Below are 20,606 nucleotides of genomic sequence, written 5' to 3'. Positions count from 1 at the left end.
ATGACGTACCGGTACGTCCGTGACAGCGAAAGGGTTAATGACGGCACATATAAATACCAGAACAAAAATTTAATTTTCTATCTAAATATGCATAAAACATCGAGAATAAGCATTATCAACGATAAGGAAAAAATTTTTTTCCGGAAACTCTCAGCAGAAAGGGGAATATACCAGGCAGAAAACTGGAAGTGAGCTTTACCTCAAGCCACCTACGCCTTCGTTTGGAATTTGTACAAATGGTTCTCGTCATATGTGAATCGTCAGTGTACATTTTATTTGCTTTGCATCACGCATGTGACATCACTGCAGCCGGTGATCTTGCATTGGTCTGTCTTCTCTGATCACGCTTTCAAAAGAAAGCGAGTGGCATGTCAAATTTCTTATTCCTCGTCTTGTGTTCCCGCTCTGAACCAACAAATAATGCTTGCTGCCTGGCATTCAGTGTTGGCTGAATACATTTAACCATGAACTTAGTACTCAATACTGAAACTCTGCAAGAAAAAAATTTTTTTTTTTTGCATGTTGCCTGCAGTTAACACTCATCAATAAGGGGTTAACAGTAGAGACGTAGCATATAAAGGGACACTAAAGGCAAATATTATGTCAATGCGGACTTTTCAAATACCATTCCAGAAACCGCGCAGTGCATGTTTCGTGCAAAAAAAAAGAACGCTTAGTTTAAGAGAAAATCAAATCTTAAGGGTCCGCATCCCTCTAGCGCAATTCAAATCGCCCGCCCACAAGCAAGGAGTTCTGACATTGCATATGCCATTACCGCCCTTTACAGCCGTCACTGAGTTAAACGCCGCCTAGGTTTTCTTTATTTCTTTCTTTTTTTTCTGCTTTCTTTCTTTCTTTCTTTTTTTATCTCCCTGATAAAACAATAGCATGGCCAGCAGGGCCGAGAAACGATGCAGCCGACAGTATCCCACATCATCACATGAACAGCGAATTTTCTGCTGCTTGCAGAAATTTCGCTTTTTGCTGGAAGTCCACACAGGCAGCCTACCCATTCACACACTATTGCATAACAATCTGACAACTACCACTGTGCCTGCCTGGATTCGAATTCGCACTTATACTTGCTCTCCCCCTTGACAGCAAGAAATAAATGGTACAATTAACCTTCGCGTCGTCTCATCTCACAGTAGTATAAAGCATCTGAGATGCATAGTGCGCATACTACAATCTTGGAGGCCATTGAGTCGCAAAAGTGTTTTGATTCCTAGCTGTCAGGTGGCGCCACATCATTTACCGCTGGCAGTGTAGTGTGCACGTTTGCTGACAATGTCTACACATTTGAACTAGTTCTAGTACTCTATCTAAAACGTTGGCCTTATGGCAAGATTGAGATTTTTTACAGTCATACGATTGTATTGATTCAAACAATAATGAAAGTTTTCTGTTACTTTTATTTTTTCTCTTAATGTTGCTCCTTTGTGTATTGTAGTGCCCCAGCGAGACTCAAAAGTATAACAGGGCCGGCCCATCTATCGTGTCACTTGTCGGTTTAATATTTTGTGCATGAGGTTGCCTCTTTATTATGAGCTTTGCAAGCCAAGGAAACAAGTGAAGCACTATGCAATACAGAAACTACTAAAACACGATTGTGGAAGGTGTGGAGTCAAGGGAAAACAACCTTTTGGCCACACGCCACTTAGTTGTCAAAGGTCATTGAGTTCTTTTTTCTAAGAATCAAATAGAAGTAGACAAGTAGCATTGGTGGAGTCTGAAATAATGTCCTACATTTAACTCAATTTCTTGATTGGTAAAGCTTTTTTCTCGATAATATTGATGCCTTAGACTTTCTCGACCTTTAATCTATCCCTTTCGCTTGATTTATATTCGCCTTTAGTGACCCTGTATGCTCAAAGCTTTCTTTGCATAGTTATGTGCACCACAGTGAAAGCTCCACAATTATTTTTGAGAGTGAAAACTTTTTATTTTTTTTATTTAAGCAAATATTGACTGCTGCTACCTTCTTTCGAGCTAACATTGCCAAACTAAGCAAATTATAACAGCTGCTGGCAAAACTCAGTGCTAAGATGTCCTGCGCGTAGCAACTACCATGTCATACATGATACTCGTGTGTACTAAAACCCCATTAGATCGAAGCTGTGAAAACTGAAAAAAAAAAAGTTGAGATAAGCGAAATCACGAAAATAAAAACCCGCTGGTTGTGCATTGACTACATGGATTCTTTCCAAAATGGCACCAGTAATATGTTTAATCACTTTAGCTTGCCACAACATGGGACATGTCGGTATGTTCTGGCAACAGTGTTCTGACCCTGTGCCATGACAGTGTGCTTGGCACTGAGTCAAGATGATTGATCGTAATGCAAGATTTGAAGCCAGTCATCAGAGGAGTTCATAACCAGTTGTTGGTGCAGGACAAGGGTAATTGGAGATTGCAGCGAGAGGCCTTCGTCCTGCAGTGGACATAAAGTGGTATGGTGGTGATGATGATGATGATGATGTGGACATCGAAAAAGTTGATGCTGCTAACTTCTGCGACGTAATGAACTCCAGACAATTAGGGGTAAATAGAATGGGGTAAATACTGAAATCATTCATTGTGAGCTACCGTTTTTGAAAAACTTCCTAGCTCATGCTGAAAATAAGCTTTTTTGGTGGGGGATGATGTATGTTCAAAGCATTCACTATCCCTGACTCTGCCAAGACATGCACTGCAGCCATTATGGTTCATCTTTTCTTGGGGTCAGGCACATGCCAATTAATCAAGTTTGAATTATTCACTGTGGGCCAATTTCAGGATTGAAATAATTTAATGTTATGGCCTATATAAATGTGCGGTTACCAGCCTTCAGTTAGGACTGAATCATTTCAAAAATTGAAATCGCTGGAGTCGAATGAATGAAAGTCTACTGTATTACTGTCCGCTTTTTTGATGCGAGAGCATCAAATAGCTCATTGAGTGAAAAAGCCGGCAGCATTCGTAGAAGCTAAACGACACCTAAATTCCCATTGGCTGTACGTCAGAAGCGCACCTTAACGAAGCAGAGCAGTGAATCAGAACACTTGCTGCCGTGATAGCAAGCCAGGTGTTGCATGAGGGGAGAGGGCATTGTCGCAACGCGCCGTAACCAGTGTGCCTCGACGGAGCAGATACGGCGATGTAATGTCATGAAGCGAGAGTGTTGTCATTGGTGAGCTGTTCACATGATGCGTGCATGCTTAGGTGTCCTTGGATTTTTTATTTTATGACTGAGTTTCAAGTAATGACCTGCAGCACCCTCCTAGTTTTTCCGTCTGCATCACCAACATATTTAGCACATCGACAAAATCATTTGCACCCCCACTTTAGGCACACTACACAGGCACACTAGATGATGTGCCAAATGTGTTTCGCATCACGGCTGCTCTTCCTACACTTGCCAACAACATTTCAATGCAGAAATATACATAAGAATACTTCTCTTTCTCTCTCTGCTTGTTCTAAAGGCTCTGGGGCAATGAAATGTGTGGGGGCTTCCTTAAGACTTGTTTTGCCAAGTTGCAGGTAAAAAGTTTTATTTCTTCTAGGAGGTGTTTTCTGGAAATATTGAAATAGGTTCAGTTGGAAAATTTGTCATATATATTAAGGTTTAACTGTACAAGCAGCTAATTTTACATGGGTAGTGTTCATAAACTTAGTCATCCAATGTAATGCACCATGCCAGAGCTTCTTATATTGAGTTTCGCTGCATTTTCTTTATTAATGTTGTGACCCTGGTGGCACAGTGTTATTGTGGGATATTGTCACGTGGTCGTGACGTCAAAGAACACAGTAGCAATACTGTGAAACACAAAACTAACTTTTATTGGGCGAACCTGTGCCCACAAAAGAGGCTGCGCTTATAGCAAAACAATAGCGGCGAACACGGTCGGCGATCGTTGAAAATCTGATCAGCGGGTCAAGCGCGTCGGCTTTTATACAGCAGTCGTCGAATGTTCCAGATTAACCGATGGGACCGGCGTGTCTTCCACAAAGTTCTACACTATTCGTGTCGCGCATGCATGCAATCAGATTACACAAGTTGCGGTGAAAGACAGTGGACGGAACCATCGATAACATTCCAGAAACTTCTTTTACATGCAGGCGCGTCCTGCACTGCGCGATGACATTTGTTAGGCGGCCAAACGTGGTCGCCCGATAAAGATAAGTACACGTGTAAATATTATGAAAAAGTCAATTGGCCTTTTCCCCAGAGTTTTCAAAGACGTCCTTGAATGTCTCTTCAGTTCAGTGATACAGCACAGTTTCCTTTATGCTTGCTGTCTAGACTCCACTTAGTTAAAATGGTGCAGTACTAACACTGCTCAGTTAATTGGCTTTGCTAAAGTTTATGCTTCTGTAAGTACCTGTAAGGCAGCAACAAGTCCTTATTGTGGACATTTTACTTACTGTAGTTTCCATTTTATAAGCCACATCACCCCTAGGCCCCTTAATTCGCAAGCATGCTAAAAAAAAGTTGTTTAATCCCACTTTTTTCGAGAGACACCTGTCTTATGCTGCCAGCACTATGCAATATGAATGCATCTGATTTGCAATCCCATTGCGAAATTCCATAATTAAGGTGTTTTAGTGCGAATTCAATGCCACTGTGAGCAGTCCCTCCAAGGCCTTCATGGACACGCTCAGTGTAAAGTGTGTGTGTGTGTGTGTGTGTGTGTGTGTGTGTGTGTGTGTGTGTGTGTGTGTGTGTGTGTGTGTGTGTGTGTGTGTGTGTGTGTGTGTGTGTGTGTGTGTGTGTGTGTGTGTGCGCATGCGTGCGCGCGCGCGCGTGCGTGCGTGCGTTCGTGCGTGCGTGCAGTCAGACTTCCATATAACGAAGTTGTACTTGCAGCGACAAACTTTGTTAAATCGTAAATTTTGTTAATTCGAGGTTTCAAAGTATCAGCACTAAAAATTATTTCACAAATGTGTAGAACATTTCTGGTGGATAGTACCTTGTCAGTAAGCACATATAACCAATCCACAAGAAGGTCGGGCCATAATGGCGTGATTATGAGCATTGGTGCTTGCAGTGCAGATCGCGCTGACAGCACTGGATCAGCATGGCTTGCGATGTCCAAGATTTGTGTTTTGCATCATGTTGTGCCATAGACCTTGGACACCATAGCTGACCGTTCTTGATGCCCACAGGTGTCATCAAATGGCACTTACAAATTAAAAACAAGAGTAAAAAGATTCCGATATCCGTCTCTGAAAAGTTGGTTTAGCCCAAAAGGAGAAGCATTGATGGCAATAGAGCAAAGAGCCAACTACACAAAGTAAGGTTCATAGTTTTATTGGCCATGTAACTTGCATTAAACATTCACTTGCTAATTAAATTAACAAACACTGTGTCTTGCACATACAGGCAAATATGAACGGATCTCACTCGAATGACCACAAAAATGTGCTGTCACAACATACATCTGGTGAGCACTGGAAATGTGGAGTGAACGCTTCATGTAGTCTCTTGCTTTGCCATGTCTCCGAAACTTGAGATTACACAGCCTCCAATGCCAGGCCCGCGGGAACAGAGCACGCAATACTAAATGCATTTACCTCAATCTAAAGATATAGATTAATTCTTGAGAATGTCTAAGGCATCACTATTATTGCGAATAGAGCTTTAGTAATAGAGAAATTCAGGTAAATGCAAGACACTATTTGAGACTCGCATGTGACTTTCAGGTACTAGCATGATGATGTAGGCACTCTTCATTATAATTCTGTCACTAGTACCTACTCAACGACTCACAATAATGAGATCATTGCATTGCATTATAAGATAGAAGAATATGCAACCTGTCAAGTCCTACTTAATCTTTAGGAAAAAGAGCCCATTTACAATGACGAGGGCAGTCGAAAGGTTTTGTTTTCACTCGACTTTGTGCCGCCCGCACTTTCATATTTGAGTACTTTGGTTATTGTGTAATGCTTCGCTGGTTTTGTTGTCTCGCACAAACTGCACAATCTGCAAGGGGGCAAATGGGTGAGCCTCTCCTGCTTCGACAGCATTTTTGCCAATCAAACTTTTCATGTAGAAGGATGTTTACAAATAGTTTCTGCCTTGGCTGAGATTTTAATAGCGTTTTGCCAGATTTACCAGCCACACAGGCTCCAAGTACATGCTTGGAATGTTTGAAAACTTCATTAAATCGAAGCCGTGTCATGGAATTACTTCGTTAAATTGCGGGGGGGAAAAATTCATGGTTTTCAGTGGAACCAAGATAGGGAACTGAAGATGGTTTGTTCCACCACAGATTTTGTTAAATTGAGGTTCACTATAATAAGGCTTCATTTTATTATTGCGATAGCAATTACATTGACTCTCCAGGATCATTTCTGCAGTCGGTGTCACCGTGTGCTGTAGGTGCGAGTGAAAGCACGTAAGGGTGAGCCAAGGATGGTGGCTTGATCTCACGTATGCAAGGGAAAAATGCGAGGAGGAAGCATGCCGTTTTCCACTGTGCGCAATGCCTGAAGGGGGTTACTCCGGTGGCGGCTGCGTATGACGCGGCTGAGCATGGCCGTCCAAGCCCTATCTTGAAAGCGATCTGCGATAAGCACAGAGTCCAGGTGTGCTGAGGGTTCATAGCTTCATGTGCGCTGTGTTCGCATGAAGGCCAAATTGCTCGCTGCTGCTCTTCCTCACGCCAGTGTTTTGACAGCAAGTCAAGTGAGATGTGTTTCTGCTTGCTTGTGTGTGCATGACAGCATGCTTGTTAATTTTTATAAGTAAGCAAATGCTTACGAGCTTATTATTATTGTTGGAGTGGCTTCTTGCTGCCTAATTGATATTTTTCCCTGCTATCCAGAAGATATCTTAAACTTTTTCTGTTAAAATTTTAAGGGCAGATCATTGGTGGCTGCATTTTGAAGCACACTGATGGCACTTGTATAGTACCGTTGTGCACCAGACTATGTGCTTGGAAGATGAGTAGCGTGGACGATTTGCTCTTTTGTTATTTTATGTTTCTATGCAAGGTTGCAATGATTTCACGCTAATGGTCACCACATTGCGCCATGCAAGCATATGTGCTGCTGTATTATCACCCCAGTTCCAAAAGAGTGGGTCAGCCATGTTTTGTTATGATAATTGTTGCTGCTTTAACAATTTGGATACTTGTGGGGAGAATAACATATGTGACACCATTCTGTACAGTAGACTTCCATTTATGGGACTTCAGTTAATTTGATTTTTTGCATAATTTAATCCTAACCGAAGGTCACGGCTGTTGCCTATACATTTGTATGGGATGGAACTTGCGCCCAATGCATGTGCATGTGCCCAATCCCAATGTTAACTGCAATTGATGACTCCCCTAGTGACAGTGGCTGTATTGGCGGTGCTTAGGGTACAGTTAATGTGTCGAACAAATGTCATCTCTTATTGAAAACACCAATTTCCGGCCTACACCTGGAAGATTTTTAAGTGAAATTGGTAGCGTGCAATGAATCATTACAGTATTTACCCGATTCTAACACATGGTTTTGTTACGCGAAAATTAGTCCGAAAATTGCTTGGGCAGTGCAGTATAATATGAAACCAAAACTGCATTCGTGGCATTCAACCATCAGAGCTAGTCTAGCGAGCAACATTGCCATCACAGCATGATGACCATGGAAGGCGACAGGTCGAGTTCACGCTTAGCATGATGACGACGACCTGCCGCTTTCAATCTGATTATGAAAGCACATACATTTTACATTTTATGCCAGCACGAACAAGTCGCATCACGTGTTCTTAGCGTACTGGAGAATTGTATGCATCACAGGACGAGCTTGAGAAGTGGTTAGTCAAGGCGTGGACCACAATCTCATCTGCAATTGTTGGGGAGTCATTTGATAAATGAAGACTATCTATCAAGCACGTTAGCGACCGTACGAAAAACCACATGTTGTGGCTTTGAATAGATAGCGATAAAGTGCTGTCTGAATGCGATGTCGATGTACATTAAGTAAATAAATCTCTATTCTGCAAAGTTAGTTTGCTGGTTTTGTCTTTTTCTTATTGCCAGAATCGAAGGCATTCTACGTTTTTCCTAATAAAATATTGGTCAAAACTTATTGTTAGATGGGTGCACATTCTACTTTGTTTATAAGCTCTAATGAGATTTCCACATCAGCTTTCTACTTTAAACCCGATAAAATGTGGCTGCACGTTCGATTTGAGGGCGGGTTAGCATCAGAAGTGCGTTGCGGCACTTTTTTCTGCCTCATGTTTAATTAGACTGATTTCGTCGGTGCTATCAGGGTTGAACTAACAGAAGTCACTGTACTGCATACTGATGCCATACTAGGGCGGGTGCGGATCTTGATTATACACTGAAAAATAGAGTATGTGTGCAGTGTTTTAGATGTGTCATGATGAACGTCTCTCTGTACAACTGCATCAACTGAAATTGTTAAATCATTCATGCTGAGCTTTTTCATGTGTGTTTAAGAGCTCCCGCTTCGCTTTATATCTTTTAAGGCTCGGAAATATGCGGTGTGTTTAGAAGTTGTAAGGTTTCAAAGTACTTGTGAATTCACTTTCCCCAAAGATTATCTAAGTACCAGTTTCATACTGTTTGTGCTTGCAGATCAACATTCAGTGACTTTGCACAAAAATATGGTAAGGATGAGAGGTTCAAGAACATAGAGAAGATGCGGGAGCGAGAAAGCATGTTCAACGACTATGTCCAGGAGCTTCGAAAGCTGGAACGAGAAGAAAGATTGAACCAGAGAGAAAAGGTGGGTATGCAAACCATCACTGCCTCAGGTGGTACTCTCCATGCTAGTCGAAGTACAGCAGGCATGTCTTAGTCTCAAGCATTCTCTCTTGTTATGCAAGCTGCTGCAGTGTTCTTTTTTTTTCTTCATTTTGCTGATATTCAAATTTCACTTTCGATGTTAATTTTGCTAGTCAAAATTCTGCCTATACTTTTTTATGAAGCACACGCACACTGAATTTACTTGATGTGTTTGCAAAAGTTAAGGTACGGGTGATGCAGCAGACTGGTTTAGGCGTAGTGGTTTGTCTGAAGCTGGGCCTGTTGTCTTGTTACCACCAATCGGAAAAGGTGCACTGGAGCCAGTTTTGGATATTCTGTTATTGCAAAAATGCATTCCTCTCTTGGTTGAAGCAGAATCGATTAACTCAATGCACAGCTGTAGTATACTTGTAAATAAAACCTTACAGAGTACAGTGGTAGCATGTACTTGGAATTCACCTTTGAGGCTAGCTTCTTATTTATTTTTTTGTAGCCTGTCAAGTCATTCGTCTGACGAAGAAGGGAGTGGCTGATGGCAAAGAAGTAAATTTGCTTTTTGTCACTTCCATCATGTCCAGGCGTCATTTCCGAAATCAAAATTAGGACTGTCTGCCCGCTATTGTTTTGCACTGTAAAGCTTGTATCGATATATGCTAGCTAGCTTGTTGCCGCACATTGCCTAAATTACTGTGTAGGCTTGTGAGCACAGAAAAAATTTTACTGTCGTAATTTTTTTTTTCTTTGTTAGCGAAGCTTTCATTTTTAAGTGCAACTTTTATTTTATGTTTCTTTCATATCAAGAAATTGACAATTGCATTTTACACATCTTGGAGCATACACATTACAGATTTTCATTATGGTAAAACAGTGTGCAAGCATGTTCAATGTTCCTGTTTGGCCTTATTGATCTACTTGAGCAAAAGAAACTGTGTATAATAAGAAGGAATAGGATGCATGTGTTGATAATACAGGAAGGTTACTTCTACGGAGATTTCTGGGTCCGCTCAAACTTAGCAACCAGCCAGGAAGTGCTGCCATCTAAATATTCAAAGAAAGTTCAGATTAGGCTTTTGCTTTTTCGATAAAAAGCAGCACTACACCCAAAGACACTGACATGTCCGCCTCATATCAGTGTGTCCTTGGGTGCTGCATTACTTCCTTTATACTTAATGTGTGAATCGTCCAACTTGCCCAACTTTTCTCTTGGTGAAGCTTGAGGTTGCTAGCTATATATGTGTGGATGCGTGCACGTGTGTCTGTTTTAATGCCATTTTATTTGTAGTCAGTGTCACTCATTGGAATCAATCATTGGTGAAAACCTTTGAGCGGTGTGTTCTGCTTCCTCACGAGAACTTGAATGACCTGAGCCATACCTGCTGTAAACATCTTTTAAAGGAGCCCTCGAACACTTTTGAAGCCACCATGTTTCGGTTGCACATTGCGTAGATCGATGGTTGGAGAGCTAAATGCAACAAGAGCAGCACCAATAGGGGTGCTCAATTCAAATTTATTCAAACAAGAAATTTCAAAATACAAGAAACAAATGCATTCCCTCAACTCGAATTTTGTGCAGTCTCCCATCCCCATTTCTCTGAACCACAGACATAACAGCTCGCTGCCAATCGTGAGCACTCCAAGCGTCTACATAGCAGAAGTTGGCTCACACCATGGTTGCCCGTTCCACGTTCACGGACTCTGGTGCACAGTTCTCTGGTGTGATGATTGTATCATTACCATGGTAATAAACTATGTGGAGCTGCACCACACCATTTAGAGGCCCTACATGGACTCGTTTGTAACCAATTCATGTAGGCTCCCTAGGCATGGTTGGCACTCCCGGTCAGGCATCCTAGGACTTTGTGACATCTCCTTTCTTCTTTTATAACTTGCGCAGGCAGTTCAGGCCAGTAACACAAACAACAAAAAGGGTGTGCCAAAAACAATGCACCAAGGTGAGAAGCTTACCCCGCACAAATAACACTCATGAGTGTAGTGTACATGAAAAACAAGGTAGCTCGCGAGCATATACAAGCAAGAAACTTTCGAACAGATGCACTACTTGTGTGCACACTTCTCTGTAATATCGAGCAGTGGTTCTCAAGTGGGGGTCTGCAGAACCCAGGGGGGTCTGCGAAGCCATTATTGGGTGTCTGCAAGACCCAAGCCCCCCCAAAAAAAAATTGAGAGAGAGAAATAAATAAAAAAGAAACGGCACAAAAGAAGAAAAAGTATTCAAATTCTATTTGAGAACCAGATATTTCAAAATCTTTGAATATTCGGTTGGATACAAATAATCGAATTAAATCAAATATATTGCAGGCTGTGCAGGAGCAAACATGGTTCTTAGTATTTGGTTCTACTTAATCCAAGAATATTGTGGCGATATTGTACTGAATTTCGTGATAATTTAATGCTTCTGGCGAAATTTTTCTTGTAAAGCACACTTAGCCACTAAACATTAAACTCTGTGGGAAAGCCACTTTCTCAGTAGCAAGAGGCATGGGTTTGCTGACAGCGAGGGTGCTTTTATTTAATGCGAAGCATTTCTAGCGAACATTTGCCACTTTTACATGACAGTATCTATCCTAGCCGCCTACGTCTTGGTGCCCTCATGGTCGTTTCATTAACTTAGTATGTACCAAAATTAGCATAGTAGCACAACAGTGTATGACCAACATAAATGATTGGTCAGGACATGAATATCATGACATGCATGTCATGTAGGTCATGAAACAGCCGCTTACGTCTTGGTGTTCTCATGGTCGCTTTCTTAACTAGGTGGGCTCCTTTCAAACTGCTTCGCATAACATCGATTCCCACAGGGCGTGGGATCTACTGGGTTTTTTTCTTCTCTCTCTCTTTTGTCAGCACCACCCCCAATTCTGAGTTTATTGCTTGAAAGCAAGCTCGATGAGTGACAACTGGAACAGGGTTATATGCCTCGAAGCTTACGGGCATTTGATGCCGTATAGAGGCACAGGTTGGTGAGGGCAGCTAGCGGAAATTACTCACTTTTCCAAGTTAACATGAACCAAATGCACAATGATTTAATAGAATGGCATACCTGCCAACTCTTCCGAATTTTCCGCAAAATTTACGAATTTCGAGCACTCTTACGATTTTACAAATCTTGCTTGAAATTTTACGGAAAACATACTATTTGCAAAAAAATAAGAAACTTGAAAATGTAATAAAACTACACCCTGGTACCTTGCGCCACGATGAGAGCGCAATACGTATGCATGGTATCTTTATCAGAAGCTGCAAGGTTGTAGTGACTTTTGTCGTCTACTAGGGGGGGTCAAGAATCCATATCCAGAACTCGATAGCGCCTCTAGCACCTCCGCAAACCTGTTGCCATGCTTGCCATGCTGTTGCCTTTGTTCACGTGGGCACATGGCTTTGGACTTCAGTCAACTTCAGTCAGTGCAGTGTTGGCCTCGCCTTTGTGTGACTAGCTGCCACGTTGGACACAGTACGACTCCGGCCTGTAGCGGCTTCGCAGTGTAATGGCGGGCTCAAAGCCCCGACAGTACTTCCAAGTGTTCTTGAAATCGTACACGGCAGAATTTCCTTGCTTCGTGCCTGCCGTCGAAGAAAGGGGAGAAGTTCGGATTCTGCACCTTGTGTGCCTGTGATGTGAGCATCTCGCATGGCGGCAAGTCTAACATCAAAGTCCACATCGCTTCGAAAAAGCATCAGTGATACGTGCGAGCCGTGGTCAGTCAGCCAAGTCTAGCAAGTTTTGTATGCAGAATTTCCTTGCTTCGTGCCTGCCGTCGAAGAAAGGGGAGAAGTTCGGATTCTGCACCTTGTGTGCCTGTGATGTGAGCATCTCGCATAGCGGCAAGTCTAACATCAAAGTCCACATCGCTTCGAAAAAGCATCAGTGATACGTGCGAGCCGTGGTCAGTCAGCCAAGTCTAGCAAGTTTTGTATGCACTGACAACAAGTGCAGAATGCCTCTTCATGGCGTTTTTAGTTGAACACAACATCCCGCTGAGTGTCAGCGGTCATGCCAGACCGCTTTTCCGGAAGATGTTCCCCAAGTGCAAAGAAGCGAAACCCTACGCCTGTAGATGAACAAAGACGACGTCAATTGTTTGGGAAATGGCCGCCAACACGGAGACTGCTTTGCTGGATGCCCTAAAACAGCAAGTATTTTCGATCACTGTAGATGGCAGTAACAATAGGAATACGCAGCTTTACCCTATTGCTGCGACATATTTCATTAAAGAAACGGGTAGTCGAAAGCCGCCTTCTTTGTCTTTGGACAATCCAAGGGGAAGCGACTGGTCACAAGATTGCAAATCTGGTTCTGGACGAGATGAAGTCTCGGCATTGGCGTGTTGGAAACCTGTTGGCTATGTGTTCGAACAATGCCAGTGTCATGATCGCCAAGAAAAACAGTGTTTCTACTGTATTGAGAGGCTCAACCAGGTTTGATAGTGCTTGGTTGCCCGTGCCGTTTCATCAACTTGGCCGCCCAAAAAGGAGCATCACATCACGTCTTGCTGTAAAGGTTGGTTAAGCTTTGGTGGACCTTCCCCCCCCCCCCCCCCCTTTTTTTTTTTTTTTTTTTTTTTTTTTTTTTTTTTTAAATCCTAGAGAAAAGTTCGAAATAGCCAAGGTCAGAAATATGTTGAAGCTTTCGTCGACACTTTGGCTGTCATTGGGAAAGTGTTTGTAGAGGCTGCTCGACCAGTGAAAACCACTGCTCAGTATTTTTTTTTTTTATTTTTATTTTTTTAATCTGAAGTAAAGCAGTGCAACAAGCAGAGCTTGTTGGGGTTATGCCAATTCCGAAGACTTCCTCACAAACCCTCAAGAACCCTGCACTGACCCCAAAGTCTGCTCCACACCTTCACAAGGGTGCTGCAGGCCTCGGGGAAAAAAAGCACCGACAGTGATGAACTCTCGTTAAAGAGGAAAGGAGCTCATTCTGGACCTAAAGCAAGAAAACTGAAACTTCATACCAAGGATTCTGGGGAAGCCAGCCACGTGACCCTTGAGGAGCGCCTGTTTTATTTTTTGTCATCAGAGCTAAACAGGGCGTGCTGTCTTTTTCTCCAAAATGTTATGCCGTTTTGAGAAGGCAAACTGCCTTCTTTGGGCAACAGCTCCTCAGATTCATGTACTGAGGGGCCTCTTGAACCGCCTTTTCGAGGATCTCCTGACTAGATTTGTGTGCCCAGGTGTTGTCAAGGTATGTCATTCATTGCTGGAAGTTGACTATGGAGCTGCAGAGAACCAGAAAGGTGATGAAGACATAGTGATTGGCAGCACAACCTACTCTGTGGTTGAGACACTGTGCTGCATTGAGAGAGAGCAGTGCTTCTCCGCTGTACGTCTGTACTTAACGGCAGCATACAATTACATTTGCCACAAATTCCCGCTAAAATACGTCAATCTTAAGATGGCTGAAGCTGCTCAAGTACATGCTCTGGAAACTGCTTCATTCAACAGCGTGCGTCATTTTATTACTGCGTTCCCTGCTATCCTACCCCAGCAGAGCGGCGAATCAAAAGCAGCAATCAATGCACTTGAAGTCGAGTTTGCAAACTTGCAATCATATCGGGTTCCAGCCGACATATTGAATGAGCCAAGGTGCGACCTGCAGTGGTCGCAATTAGGAAGCGTTCGAAGTGTCAATGGATTGCTCAGGTTCCACAGAATTCCAGTGGTTATGCTGGGTATTCTCTCCATTCCCCACAGAAATGCTGAATGTGAGAGAATATTCCGCCCTGTGAACAAAACTCAAGCGGTGTTTCGCTTATCTGTGTGTGAGAAAACACTCAAAAGTCTGCTGATGGTCGAGGGGCACCAGAGTGGTACTTGCTTTGAGCAAACCTACGTCGAGAAGTTTCTGAAGCAGGCAAAATCGGCAACAGCAGAAGCACTGCAAAAATAAATTGTGCCCCAGTGCAGTTTTCGCTCTTTACTCTCCAAGACACGGATTTCACTTGCGGTTGTGAAAACATGTGTAAGCCTATCGCAAAAGGTAAATCCCATTAAAAAAAGGGGGAGGGAGAAGCCGCGTAACCCCCCCCCCCTTGCTGCGATAGTTTTACGAATTTCCACATCTTCAGGTTGGCAGGCAGGTATGCAATGGCTTACTTGTCTAGTTTTGTAACACTGAAAATGTAATTGCTATGTTCCAATGTATCAAATTAACCCAACTTGCTAATAAATGCATGTGCATATTATTACTTCATATTTGATTCTATATTTGAAGCTTAACTATTCGTATTTGAGAATTTTGATTGTCACAAGTCCCCCCCCCCTCTCAAAAGAAATAATTTTAATTGCACGTTTTTTGGAGGCCAGTTTCACCTCGATTCATTCTTGTTCCGGGACCTGCTCCCGGAACTACGTCAGGAATAAACACAACATAATAAAAAAAATAAGACACGTCACAATGTTCATTGCCAATTTTGTTCGTCAAAAAGAAAACAAACCATTGACCCCCACCCTCTCACTGCAAAGCATCCCCCATCACTTTCACAAGGGGTCCTCGGCTCATCCATGGCCGAGAACAACTGACATAGAGCGTTGCTCAGATTCCAAAGAAGCAGACAGCACCGGTACTGTGTTTTCCCCCTTTTTTATTTCACTACTGAGTGTTTGCGTTAATATAACAAAAAAGAACGGCAAACAAAAATAAAATGAAATCTTAATCAAGGTATTGCTGCAACGCAGTGGTCTGCAAGTTAGTTTTTAATCAATCACGGAGGAGCGAGTGGTGACATTGATGATGCTTCTGTTGAGTACCACTGTATGACAATGTGGTCAGCAGCAATGTGGGGATTTCATTGCGTGATTAAAATATTAAATATATGAATATTGGTCCTTTGGCTTATGCAAAAAGCATCTGCAACCGACAGTCTACACCACTGGCAACAGAAAGACAGTGGCTTGAAAAGTGTTTGAAGGCCCCTTTAAGAGAATATTCATGTTTCTCAGTTTTTACTAAGTGTCTTGTGTTTAAGGCAGTTAAACAACAGTACAGGCAGTTCACAAACTTCCTGTAAACAGTCATGAACAGAGAGTTCAGTCTTTGGTGGTCTTGAAGTGCCCCCCAAGATTTATTTATTATACTAGTGCTCTAAAAATTAGTTTTTGATCCTTCAGTATTTAATGAGTTCTGAAACATCAGTTAATATATGTGATTTAATATCGTTTTTTATTTGTGCATGTACACTGGCAGTATGAACTGCTTTTGTCATCTCACATTGTTTCCTTGCATAACTTTAATGTTTTTCAGTGTGTGTGTGTTTTGTGCTTTTTCATTTGCATCGTAAATAACTTTTTAATGACAGTTTAAAAAACATTGCTTCATTCTGCAAGAGCAACCTTTTACTTGGTTTTTGATACCTGCTTGATATGAACTTTGATATGAATTTTTTTTGGTTACTTCCATTTTATGGGGCCGTTAATCTTAAAAAGTTATTCCCTTAGAAGAGGTACATGGATTTGTAGCACTTGCTTATCTTGCAATTGAAGGGCTTTAATCCTTTCCATGCCAACCACAAGTCTCAATCGTCCAGGGGCTTCCTTTCATCTACTGAGTGCCCCAGAGAAGAGACAGTTGTTTTATAATTTTGCTGTAAATTTTATGCTACTAGCTCCCCCGAAAACATCTTTCTTTTTTTTGTTTTTGCCACAGTTGGCAGAAACGTAGCATAACCCTTGGGTTTTAAAAGTGGTGGAACGGAGCTAAGCAGCTTCAGTAATGGTGGCTGGGATTTAGAATGCTGAAAATGTGGTGTTTTTGGAGGTTTCTTCAAAAGTAAAGCAATAGGCCTGGGAAGCTCTAGTGAGTCATGTTTGGAACTTGAATTCAGCTCTGACAATTTTAAGGAAGGGTTTGAGCCTCTGGCGGCCTCTCTCGCGTATAGGTGGCTCAATAGAAGTGGTTTGCCACCTGAGCCTCTGCTATTTCCTTTCTCCAAAGTGCCAGCATTGGTGCCTCGCATAGAGGACAACAAAAACATGTTTGACTTTTGTTAAAAGGAATGTCAAGCTTCATGTAGACTTTCTCTGTGCCTGGCAATGCTTATCTGCAACTCTAAAACATGGAACAAGTTGACAGTAATAGACTACAGAAAATAACAAGTAAAGTACTTGTATTGCAATGACAAAAGCTGCTCACAATGAATTGAGCATAATATAATTCTGTAAATTTTTTTTGCTCTTGTAAAGAAAAAAAAATGGCACGGAAAGGGTTAACTTTTTTATTATGCAGAGGATTGGGTTTTAGCATTACAAAGGGGAAATGAAATGAAAGGGACAATGTAATGTAGAATGAGCTCCTTTCAAGCACAATTGGGGAACAATGCAGCCAGAATGGTAGAGGTCCATTTATGTATTAGAGAAAACTAACAAAAGAAAATTCAAACTGCACAAAATTAGCAAAATTTTATGTAATGTAACGTTGCGGGACAGTATTATTTTCTTGTGTGTAGCAATGTTGACTAGGGTTAGTAATCGTGTGCTGTAGGTATAATCTGACATCTAAAGCAAGAAAATTGACGTAATGATTACTTGTCCTGCAGAAGACAATTGCAGATGCAGCAATGGGCATTTGACTGAAGTAACGAAACTGTTGAGTAGCAGCTATTGGAATTTGGGTCTGGAGGTGCATTTTCGATCATTATATAGCTTCCACAATAACTTAAGACATACCAAAAGGTTCCAGAAGCCAAAAATGCACCAATATCTCAGCAGTACACCTCGGGGACTATCAACAGTCACTGATTAACTTCAGGCTTGTGTGTCATAAGGAAAGCGTGACGTGGTGTTAGTACTGTCAGCACTGTTTTTAAGATCTTTGCCTGGTTTTAAAAGAGAACAAATTTGTTTCAATGAAGTTATTCTTGTATGTAGACTGGTGGCACCAAATGCATTTGAGCTAGATTAAAGCTTGTGCATTTAAGTTGGATGGCATCAACATCCATCTTGGCAGCTAGGTTTCTTCCATAACTTAAGTTGCACTTTCTTGACATGCGTGACTTATCATTTGTTAATTCCTCTGACTTTGTTATGACTTGAATAATGCTTATCTCTCTTTGAAATGATTTTGCACAGTGTCTTCATTTTCATCGTGCTGTGACTTTTATGTATACAATTGCGATTCTGTACATGGTGTGTTCCTTGCTATTTCAGCCTCTAACATTGCTTCCTTTCAGGTCGACCTCACTAGACATTCACTAGTTATTTTTATGTTCTTGCCTGTTGACAGTGTGCGTGTGTGTGCTTCACATGCCTAGTGCCTTGCAAGCTCAGTACCAGCCACTTAGTTTATTGAAAGGATCATTTCCAAAGAAGCTTTGTACCATTCTTATTACTGCTTGTATTTCTGCTCTTGTTGAAATCGTAAGTGTTAAAAACTTTTTAAAACTTGTCATTAGAAGGTACTAGTGATCACATAGGAAAATACTGCATGTAGTCATGTTAATACAGTCAGGGACGGTGCTTGCAGTTATATTGCTGTCAGAATGTGTGTGCAAAACAACAAAATGTTAACAAAGACATATCTATTTCTTTCTTAAGACCATTTCAATTGCTTCACAAGCACATATAATAAAATCCTGCTTAGGCATATTTTACCTCACCTTATTAAGTTCTTAGAATTGAGGGGATGCTAGAAAATGTTTTACAGTGGAATCTCGTTAATTCTAGCTCCAAGGATACTGCAAGTACATTCTTAATGTGGACTTGACACTGATAGGAGCCTATGCAATTCAAAACTGTTCCTATATGAGTTAGGACAGAGCAACATCATCAGCTTGGATGCATGCTAGTAGGTACTTTGCTGCAAATTTCTTGGCCACATGATTCGCAATTTTGCATGGTCGCAATTTCACAGAGGTATGGAATTAGCCCAGCAATCAAGTGAAATAATTGGTATGAAAATGAGAATGGGAAGCAGTCGAGTGCCTGGCAGTTCAGTCCTGCCAGTTGAGACAGAGCTGCAGTAGAGGTGTTCGAATGGTCAAGGCCTGATTTTGTCAATAGCACGCAGTGTATGTTTATATTGTCGAAGCTTGAAATAACGAAATCGCCGGGGAACACCAAAAATTTAACTTTTGCAAGAATTTTGTTGGCGCAAGAATGAGGCGGAAAAGACAGGGAAATGGCTTGCAAAACAAAAATTTATTGTCAGAAGTCAGTAAGCTTACTTTGACAAGCCTTGCCTTGCAGCAGCTTGACAGCTATGCCTTCACACTGCAAAAAGTGGTCTATTACTGCGTCGTCGTCATCGTCGTCGTCGTGCTCGCCACAAAATGAAAAAATTGTGTCGAAGGCATCTAACAGATCACGTTGGCTTGTCGTCTTTTCTTGATGTTTTGGTCCTTCATAGTCCTCATCGTCGTCAGCTTCACACACTGTACTTGTGATGGCCTCTTCGGTCACTTCCTCGTGCACAACGTCTTCATCCACACAAACGAACTTGTTGACGCTAAAGCTATCTGGAACTTCGTTTTCCATGGCACAAAGTTCGCCCCATGCGTTGGTTGGCGATGGGGGCACTGCACCGGCAGCACTGTTATTGAGTGCGCCTTCAGGCAAATCTTGCATGATGCCTGCCGAGTGGCAATGAAGTTAGTGTGCTTAAAATAATTTGCAATCACGGCTGCACATGTTGCAACCCATGCGGCGGCCATCATCTCAAGCACCATGAACAAGTCCACATCAGTCGGACGCTTGATCTGAAAGTTCAGCAGTGGGTGCTGAATCAGCTTCTCTCTGTAGGCGTGCTTGACGCTGCAAATGACAACTTGCTTGAGCGGCTGCAGCACGGAAGTGCAGTTTGGTGGGTAAAAACCCAAGGACACGTTTACAAGCTCCGCTTCATCAACCATTTCAGAGCGCACCGAGAATGGAGCCCTTGTTTTTCAAAATTGTAGACAGCGAGTTGCACGCAATTCCAAATTTATCAGCGATCTCCATCTTCTTCCTGTCCTCAACCTGGGCAATAACTGGAACCTTGTAGCATCAAAAATTAGCGCTTTTTGGTTGGAGACAGTACCTTGGCAGGTTGGCAAAGCAGAAAGTCCGATAGTCTAGCACCAACCGCACACACTGACCACACTGCTCACACACCATCATGTGCGCGATACACAAAGCACAAAGCCCGATAAAAGTGTTCATTGGTGTCTTCACATGCTTATGTGGATTTGGCTAATCAGTGGTTATGGATGAACAAGCCACACAGGCAGCCCATGCCGTGGCGCACAGGATATAAATGTGCCCACGTCAAGGTCGTCTCTCCTTTGTTTTGTCTTCTATTTCTTTTCTTTCTTTCTTTTTTAATTTATATGAGATTTCCGGTCAGGATACTGTACAGTACTCACTTATTGCAAAGGGTAAACCATGATCATAATCGTTATTGCTGTCATCTGTTGCCAGGTGTGACTGCTCCACTGCTGGTATTTTTTTTTTTTAAACATAAATTGCAGCGGCCGTGCAAGCAGACTGTGGTTGTAGTTTATGCAATTTAAAGGGTGACTCTGGTGATATTATGGTGATGTCAAGGCAATGGCATATTTGGGTTTCCTAGGTTCCCTGTCACACATCTGATAGAATTGTTGCACAAATTCGAAAATTATTTTAAATAAGTGAAAAAGCACAAAAATGAAAGCTCACGGAATAGCTTCGCGTGACATCACAAGTGGCACACCAGCAGGGAAGGCACGCAAGACATGCCATATCGGTGCCGCCAACGCAGAGAACAAAAGCAGTCAAGAGTAGACGCTTGGCTGATTTGTGGCTGTGCTGAGGCTGAGGCATTTGCACAATGTCTTCAGGTGACAGTGTCTGCTGCAGGAGTTCTTCAAAGCCGTCAAACAATGA

The 20,606-nt window shown here is 42.1% G+C and overlaps 1 protein-coding gene across 3 annotated transcripts in view; it reads left to right on the top strand.

Moving 5' to 3' along the window:
- LOC126545442 (transcription elongation regulator 1) overlaps positions 1 to 20,606 on the top strand; it is a 354,732-nt gene that overhangs the window by 262,489 nt on the left and 71,637 nt on the right. For all 3 annotated transcript variants that reach the window (XM_055061241.2, XM_050193319.3, XM_050193318.3), the window contains exon 13: positions 8,580 to 8,730. In XM_055061241.2, the coding sequence (XP_054917216.1) occupies positions 8,580 to 8,730 (151 nt within the window). The remainder of the gene's footprint in view (positions 1 to 8,579; positions 8,731 to 20,606) is intronic.

The sequence above is a fragment of the Dermacentor andersoni genome, chromosome 1 (assembly GCF_023375885.2).
Source record: "Dermacentor andersoni chromosome 1, qqDerAnde1_hic_scaffold, whole genome shotgun sequence".
Lineage (NCBI taxonomy): Eukaryota > Metazoa > Arthropoda > Arachnida > Ixodida > Ixodidae > Dermacentor > Dermacentor andersoni.
The sequence above is the reverse complement of the archived record's forward strand: the minus strand, read 5'-3'. Positions and strand labels throughout refer to the sequence as shown.